This window comes from Arachis ipaensis, chromosome B6, assembly GCF_059453495.1.
Source record: "Arachis ipaensis isolate K30076 ecotype BB chromosome B6, ASM5945349v1, whole genome shotgun sequence".
Taxonomy (NCBI): Eukaryota; Viridiplantae; Streptophyta; class Magnoliopsida; order Fabales; family Fabaceae; genus Arachis; species Arachis ipaensis.
The window spans coordinates 128880471-128890005 of NC_142441.1; the positions used below are offsets into that span (position 1 = coordinate 128880471).

At 32.1% G+C, this 9535-nt stretch overlaps 2 protein-coding genes across 2 annotated transcripts; one reads left to right on the top strand and one right to left on the bottom strand.

Moving 5' to 3' along the window:
* Positions 1-421: 421 nt before the first annotated feature.
* Positions 422-1273, top strand: LOC148562712 (uncharacterized). The gene has a single exon (XM_088490966.1). The coding sequence runs from the start codon at positions 422-424 to the stop codon at positions 1271-1273; it is 852 nt and encodes a 283-aa protein (XP_088347092.1).
* A 1319-nt stretch (positions 1274-2592) lies between these two features.
* On the bottom strand, positions 2593-3294 carry LOC107647336 (uncharacterized). The gene has a single exon (XM_016351418.1). The coding sequence runs from the start codon at positions 3292-3294 to the stop codon at positions 2593-2595; it is 702 nt and encodes a 233-aa protein (XP_016206904.1).
* Positions 3295-9535: the final 6241 nt, after the last annotated feature.

Sequence of the window (9535 nt, forward strand, 5' to 3'; positions counted from 1 at the left end):
AATATACAGAAAAAGAACAATTAAATGAAGAAAATGTGCCAATACCATTGGTTACAGCTGCGGTTCAAATTATAATTAGATGGAGGGTTTATGTCTTTCTAAATAGATTCTTATTTTTAGATTTCTGTTATTTTTTTTCTAACAGACGTCTATTTAATTATACTTGGTCAAATTTCTTCAAGATACAGTTATAAAATTTAAAATTCAACTAAAGATATCATTATAGACTTGATTCTAATTAATTTAAATCAAATTTCATCTTAATAGATTAGATATGATATGATATGATTGGATTTAAATTAATCAGAACATAATTAAGTCGTAGTTGCTTCCCTTAAATAAAGTTCCACTCCTCTTTCCCTTCTTGAATATTTTCATTCTTGGCTTTCAAACAAGTAAGTCATCGTTGATCTTGATAACAATGACTACAATGTCTAATGATGATTTATTAGAGATATTGTCTTGGTTACCTGCAAAAGCAATCCACAAACTCAAATCTTCTTTAAAACTCTTTTCAGAGCTTCCACAAATTCCATACTTTGTAGCAAAACAAGCAGAAAACTCATTGAAGAAAGATCATCCTTCATGCTTCTTTATTCAAAGAGATAACAATCTGAATCACAATGACCACGTCGAGTTGCATCCTTTGCCGGGAGAGGAACTTTCCTCCGGCGTCCCTGAAAACATGCTAGGATTCATTGCGCGCTCGCGGCTCAAGATTCTAAGCTCAAGCAACGGTTTACTTCTTTGTCTTCATCGAACAGAATTGTTTATCATCAATCCAGCAACTTGTTACCTTTTACACATTCCCCTCCCCAACCACTTGCAGCAGCGAGGGAATCTTCATAGTGTCTCCATGACACTAGAATGCGACTCTGATGATTACAGGTTGATTCTTTTTGACAATGAAGATTGGAGTTCACATTTTGATTGCCATGTTTATAGTCATAAACAAGGTGCTTGGAGCTTAAGGAAGAACCGTTTCTTTGCTAAATCTAGGAATTTGAAATTTGACATGCCTGAGATTTGCAATGGCGCCATTCACTTCATCTCGGATTGCTACAGTTATCTTACTGAAGATAGCACTTATTTCAGGCCTTATATCATGTCTTATGAAATCACGAACGGCGATGATGAAGATGAAAGCGTTGAAACCAAGTTTTTAAGGGTTCCTAATGATGCAAGAAGGGATTCTCATGATGACAGTTGCCACATGAATATTTTCAAATGGGGAAAAGTTGCTGGCTATCAAACTATTTGCTTAGTTAGATAGAGAAAGCATGTGTTTATGGTTTGGATTCTAACAAACTATGAATCGAGTTCGTGGAGAAGGATCATGAAGGTGAGAGTGAAAAGAATGAGTTTAGTGGAACAGAACCCTGTGATCAAAGGCTTTACCGTTTTGAATGGTGATCTTGTTTTTGCTACGAAGAAGAAGGTCTATACATATGGTTTAAGTAGTGAGTAATATATGGTGCTCTCGAAAATTTGTGACCATGGATGTGACTCTAGATTTGTTCGTTTTGTTCCTTATTCAGATACTCTTCGTCCATGTGGAATTGGTGCCAAAAGTTTGCGTCCTTATCTTCAATTAAGCAAACATGACAAGCCGGAAAAGTTAGAATTAGACACATTAAATTATTTAATTAGGTTTACATAATTAGAGGATGAACAAGACTCTAAATTTTATTTAATATCAAATATATTTAGATTCTGAAATTTTTTTTTCCGTGGTTGAATTTAATCCCATTGTATGGTTAACAATTTTAATTTTTATAATAATAATAATAATTTTCTCTTATTATTATGAGGAGCTCAAGATGATCTTTATCATATGGGGAATTCAAGATGATCTTTATCATCCCAAGTAGGAAATGAAGGAGCACGGTTCTTTGTATAAGTAAGGAGAATAATGTGGAAGAATTTTAAGGTTGACTGCAAAATTGTAAATACTCTTGATGTGGTTCAGGCTCCATGAGATTTTTTATTTCTTGAATCATTGTTCGAGCATTTTAGTCAATTAAATAGATTTTGATACAGGTGCAGTAACAGGGCAGTTAAATTTCAACTTGTGAACTATTTGTAAACTATGGCATATATTCACAAGTTGACATTTACCTGCCCTGTTACTGCACCTGAATCAAAATCTATTTAATTGACTAAAATGCTCGAACAATGATTCAAGAAATAAAAAATTCGCATGGAGCCTGAACCACATTAAGAGCATTTGCAATTTTGCAGTCAACCTTAAAATTCTTCCACATTATTCTCCTTGCTTGTACAAAGAACTGTGCTCCTTCATTTCCTACTTGGGATGATAAAGATCATCTTGAGTTCCCTATAATAATAAGAGAAAATTATTATTATTATTATTATAAAAATTAAAATTGTTAATCATACAATGGGATTAAATTCAACCACGACAAAAAAATTTCAAAATCTAAATATATTTGATATAAAATAAAATTCAGAGTCTTGTTCATCCTCTAATTATGTAAACCTAATTAAGTAATTTAATGTGTCTAATTCTAACTTTTCCGGCTTGTCATGTTTCCTTAATTGAAGATAAGGACGCAAACTTTTGGCACCAATTTAACATGGACGAAGAGTATCTGAATAAGGAACAAAACGAACAAATCTAGAGTCACACCCATGCTCACAAATTTTCGAGAGCACCATATATTTCTCACTAGTTAAACCATATGTATAGACCTTCTTCTTCGTAGCAAAAACAAGATCACCATTCAAAATGGTAAATCCTTTGATCACAGGGTTCTGTTCCACTAAACCCATTCCTTTCACTCTCACCTTCATGATCATTCTCCACGAACTCGATTCATAGTTTGTTAGAATCCAAACCGTAAACACACGCTTTCTCAATCTAACTAAGTAAATAGTTTGATAGCCAGTAACTTTTCCCCATTTGAAAATATTCATATGGCAACTGTCATCATGAGAACCCCTTCTTGCTTCTTTAGGAACCCTCAAAATCTTGGTTTCAACGCTTTCATCTTCAACATCATCGTTCGTGATTTCGTAATACATGATATAAGGCCTCAAATAAGTGCTATCTTCAGTAAGATAACCGTAGCAATCCGAGATGAAGTGAATGACGCCATTGCAAATCACAGGCATGTCAAATTTCAAATTCCTAGATCTAGCAAAGAAACGGTTCTTCCTTAAGCTCCAAGGACCTTGTTTATGACTATAAACATGGCAATCAAAATGTGAACTCCAATCTTCATTGTCAAAAAAAATCAACCTGTAATCATCAGAGTCGCATTCCAGTGTCATGGAGACACCATGAAGATTCCCTCGCTACTGCAAGTGGTTGGGGAGGGGAATGTGTAAAAAATAACAAGTTGCTAGATTGATGATAAAAGATTCTGTTCGATGAAGATAGAGAAGTAAACCGTTGCTTGAGCTTAGAATCTTTAGCCGCGAGCACGCGTTGAATCCTAGCATGTTTTCAGGGACCCCAGAGGAAAGTTCCTCTCCTAGCAAGGGATGCAACTCGACGTGGTCGTTGTGATTCAGATTGTTATCTCTTTGAATGAAGAAGCATGAAGGACATTCTTTCTTCAATGAGTTTTCTGCTTGTTTTGCTACAAAGTTTGGAGTTTGTGGAAGCTCTGAAAAGAGTTTTGAAGAAGATTTGAGTTTGTGGATTGCTTTTGCAGGTAACCAAGACAATATCTCTAATAACTCATCATTAGACATTGTAGCCATTATGATCAAGATCAACGATGACTTACTTGTTTGAAAGCCAAGAATGAAAATATTCAAGGGAAAGAGGAGTTGAACTTTATTTAAGGGAAGCAACTAGGACTTAATTATGTTCTGATTGATTTAAATCCAATCATATCATATCATATCTAATCTGTTAAGATGAAATTTGATTTAAATTAATTAGAATCAAGTCTATAATGATATCTTTAGTTGAATTTTAAATTTTATAACCATATCTTGAAAAAATTTGACCAAGTCTAATTAAATAGACGTATGTTAGAAAAAAATAACAGAAATCCCAAAATAAGAATCTATTTAAAAGACATAAACCCTCCATCTAATTATAATTTGAACTGCAGCTGTGACCAATGGTATTGGCACCTTTTCTTCATTTAATTATTCTTTTTCTGTATATTGATTACTCATCTTTATTTTGATCCGATTTGATTGAATGGTTGATTGGAATTAATATTTTACTAACTGTCAGTGAGCACTGCATTGGCCAATTGGTGGATGATGTGCGATTCAAACAATATTAGTGCAAATCATTGCAGAATATACAGGATGTTGGTTACAAACAAAAATATGGTGGATACAACATCAATTTTCTTGAAAGATACAAGGTTGTGGATTCTTTTTCAGAGCTTCGCTATTTCCATCATTTCTCTGGAAAAATTTTCTCCTTCTCATATTCTGATTTTTGTAAAGTCTTGTCATATTCTAATTGACACCATAATATTATGATAAAATTCTTTAGGTGTTTTAAGAAGATTAATTGTGTACTATTTTACAACAGTCCCAAACTAATTGCTTTGAGTATGTACGATGAATATTGATTATACATGTTCTATTTTACCTCTTGGTGTTGAGACTAATAATGTTATGTTTAAAAAGGAAGATAAAAAACTTAAAAGTGTTCTAATTATGTAGAACACCATAGTTAATCAGATTGTTTATAAACAATGTTGATATAATCAACAGTGATGATAGGTAGTTCAAAAGATTGGTTTACAAAAGTACGATATTTGTCTTTCTTTGCTGTAGTGTATACGGATTGGGATGTGCTAGATAAACAAGGACCATCTTGAACAACATGAACAACCACCAATCAAATAAAAATATACTACATCCTAATTTAATGCTACTAATTAAATTTAAGATTAATTTACTCTTTTAACCCTATTAATTCACATTGTTCACACATTGTTAAAAAATGTTGTTGGCTACCTATACTTTTTTTTATTAATTTTTATAAATAACTCATTCAATGTAATAAATATCCATATTACAAATGTCATAATAATATTATTAATCATAATAAATTTTACGTTACAAATATTCAAATTCCATATTATTTGAATTGCTTATATAAGTCTCTTATCACTATTCCTTCAAATTACATCATATTTAGCACAATAAATTTATTTTCGAGATACACAACATCTCAAACTTACTCAATAGAGATAACTATGTTGAATGTGAAAAGTATTCGAAAAAAGCATATCAATAAGGAGATGAACCCCTTCTTGCTTCTTTAGGAACCCTTAAAAACTTTGTTTCAACGCTTTCATCTTCCTCATTGCCGTTCGTGATTTCGTAATACATGATATAAGGCCTAAAATAAGTGCTATCTTCAGTAAGATGACCGTAGCAATCCGAGATGAAGTGAATGAAGCCTTTGCAAATCACAGTAATGTCAAATTTCAAATTCCTAAATCCAGCAAAGAAATAGTTCTTCCTTAAGGTCCAAGCACCTTGTTTATGACTATAAACATGGTAATCATAATGTGAACTCCAATCTTTATTGTCAAAAAGAAGCAACCTGTAATCATCAGAGTCGCATTCCAGTGTCATGGAGACACCATGAAGATTCCCTCGCTGCTGCACGTGGTTGGAGTGGGGAATGTGTAAAAGGTAACAAGTTACAGGATTGATGATAAACAATTCTGTTCGATGAAGACAAAGAAGTAAACCGTTGCTTGAGATTAGAATCTTGAGCCGCGAGCGTGCAATGAATCCTAGCATGTTTTCAAGGACGTCAGAGGAAAGTTCCTCTCCCGGCAAAGGATGCAACTCGACGTGGTCGTTGTGATTCAGATTGTTATCTCTTTGAATGAAGAAGCATGAAGGACGATCTTTCTTCAATGAGTTTTCTGCTTGTTTTGCTACAAAGTATGGAGTTTGTGGAAGCTCTTAAAAGAGTTTTGAAGAAGATTTGAGTTTGTGGATTGCTTTTGCAGGTAACCAAGACAATATCTCTAATAACTCATCATTAGACATTGTAGCCATTGTGATCAAGATCAACGATGACTTACTTGTTTGAAAGCCAAGAATGAAAATATTCAAGAAGGGAAAGAGGAGTGGAACTTTATTTAAGGAAAGCAACTACGACTTAATTATGTTCTGATTGATTTAAATCCAATCATATCATATCATATCATATCTAATCTATTAAGATGAAATTTGATTTAAATTAATTAGAATCAAGTCTATAATGATATCTTTAGTTGAATTTTAAATTTTATAACCGTATCTTGAAAAAATTTGACCAAGTCTAATTAAATAAACGTCTGTTAGAAAAAATAACAGAAATTCAAAAATAAGAATCTATTTAAAAGACATAAACCCTCCATCTAATTATAATTTGAACCGCAGCTGTGACCAATGGTATTTGCCCATTTTCTTCATTTAATTATTCTTTTTCTGTATATTGATTACTCATCTTTATTTTAATTCGATTTGATTGAATGGTTGATTGGAATTAATATTTTACTAACTGCCAGTGAGCACTGCATTGGCCGATTGGTTGATGATATGCGATTCAAACATTAGTGCAAATAATTGCAGAATGTACAGGATGTCGGTTACAAATGAAAATATGGTGGACACAACATCAATTTTCTTGAAAGATACAAGGTTGTGGATTCTTTTTCAGAGCTTGGCTATTTCCATCCTTCCTCTGGAAAAATTTCCCCTTGTCATATTCTGATTTTTGAAAAGTCTTGTCATATTCTAACTGACACCATAATATTATGATAAAATTCTTTAAGTATTTTAAGAAGATTAACTAAGTACTATTTTACAAGAGTCTCCAACTAATTGCTTTGAGTATGTACGACGAATATTGATTGTACATGTTCTATTTTACCTCTTAGTGTCGAGACTAATAATGTTATGTTTAAAAAGGTAGATGAAAAACTTAAAAGTGTTCTAATTATGTAGAACACCATAGTTAATCATATTGTTTATAAATAATGTTGATATAATCAACAGTGATGATAGGTAGTTCAAAAGATTGGTTTTACAAAAGTACGATATTTGTTTTTCTTTGCTGTAGTGTATACGGATTGGAAAGTGCTAGGTAAACAATGACCATTTTGAACAACATGAACAACCATCAATCAAATAAAAATACACTACATCCTAATTTAATGCTACTAATTAAATTTAAGATTAATTTACTCTTTTAACCCTATTAATTCATATTGTTCACACATTGTTAAAAAATGTTATTTGTTACCTATACTTTTTTTTTTATTAATTTCTATAAATAACTCATTCAATGTAATAAACATCCATATTACAAATGTCATAATAATATTATTAATCATAATAAATTTTATGTTACAAATATTCAAATTTCATACTATTTGAATTACTTATATAAGTCTCTTATCACTATTCCTTCAAATTACATCAAATTTAGCACAATAAATTTATTTTCGAACTACACAACATCTCAAACTTACTCGATGGAGATAATTATGTTGAATGTGAAAAGTGTACGAAAAAAGCATATGAAAAAGGAGATGAACCCCTTCTTGCTTCTTTAGGAAACCTTAAAAATTTGGTTTCGATGCTTTCATCTTCATCATCTCCGTTCGTGATTTCATAATACATGATATAAGGCCTAAAATAAGTGCTATCTTCAGTAAGATGACCGTAGCAATCCGAGGTGAAGTGAATGACGCCATTACAAATCACAGGCATGTCAAATTTCAAATTCCTATATCCAGCAAAGAAACGGTTCTTCCTTAAGCTCCAAGCACCTTGTTTATGATTATAAATATGGCAATCAAAATGCGAACTCCAATCTTCATTGTCAAAAAGAATCAACCTGTAATCATCAGTGTCGCATTCCAGTGTCATGGAGACACCATGAAGATTCCCTCGCTGCTGAAAGTGGTTGGGGAGGGGAATGTGTAAAAGGTAACAAGTTGCTGGATTGATGATAAACAATTCTGTTCGATGAAGACAAAAAAGTAAACCATTGCTTGAGCTTAGAATCTTGAGACGCGAGCGCGCGATGAATCCTAACATGTTTTCAGGGACGCCGGAGGAAATTCCTCTCCCGGCAAAGGATGCAAATCGACGTGGTCGTTGTGATTCAGATTGTTGTCTCTTTGAATGAAGAAGCATGAAGGACGATCTTTCTTCAATGAGTTTTCTGCTTGTTTTGCTACAAAGTATGAAGTTTGTGGAAGCTCTGAAAAGAATTTTGAAGAAGATTTGAGTTTGTGGATTGCTTTTGCAGGTAACCAAGACAATATCTCTAATAAATCATCATTAGACATTGTAGCCATTGTGATCAAGATCAACGATGACTTACTTGTTTGAAAGCCAAGAATAAAAATATTCAAGAAGGGAAAGAGGAGTAGAACTTTATTTAAGGGAAGCAACTACGACTTAATTATGTTCTGATTGATTTAAATCCAATCATATCATATCATATCTAATCTATTAAGATGAAATTTGATTTAAATTAATTAGAATCAAGTCTATAATGATATCTTTAGTTGAATTTTAAATTTTATAACCGTATCTTGAAAATATTTGATCAAGTCTAATTAAGTAGACGTCTGTTAGAAAAAAATAGCAGAAATCCAAAAATAAGAATCTATTTAAAAGATATAAACCCTCCATCTAATTATAATTTGAACCGCAGCTGTGACCAATGGTATTGGCACCTTTTCTTCATTTAATTGTTCTTTTTCTGTATATTGATTACTCCTCTTTATTTTGATCCGATTTGATTGAATGGTTGATTGGAATTAATATTTTACTAAATGCCAGTGAGTACTGCATTGGACAATTGGTGGATGATGTGCGATTCAAACAACATTAGTACAAATCATTGCAGAATATACAGGATGTCGGTTACAAACAAAAATATGGTGGACACAACATCAATTTTCTTGAAAGATACAAGGTTGTGGATTCTTTTTCAGAGCTTGGCTATTTCCATCCTTCCTCTGGAAAAATTTTTCCCTTGTCATATTCTGATTTTTGTAAAGTCTTGTTATATTCTAACTGACACCATAATATTATGATAAAATTCTTTAAGTATTTTAAGAAGATTAATTGAGTACTATTTTACAAGAGTCTCCAACTAATTACTTTGAGCATGTACGATGAATATTGATTGTACATGTTCTATTTTACCTCTTGGTGTCGAGACTAATAATATTATGTTTAAAAAGAAAGATGAAAAACTTAAAAGTGTTCTAATTATGTAGAACACCATAGTTAATCAGATTGTTTATAAACAATGTTGATATAATCAACAGTGATGATAGGTAGTTCAAAAGATTGGTTTTACAAAAGTACGATATTTATTTTTCTTTGCTGTAGCGTATACGGATTGGGGAGTGCTAGGTAAACAATGACCATCTTGAATAACATGAACAATCACCAATCAAATAAAAATACACTACATCCTAATTTAATGTTACTAATTAAATTTAAGATTAATTTACTCTTTTAACCCTATTAATTCACATTGTTCACACATTGTTAAAAAATGTTG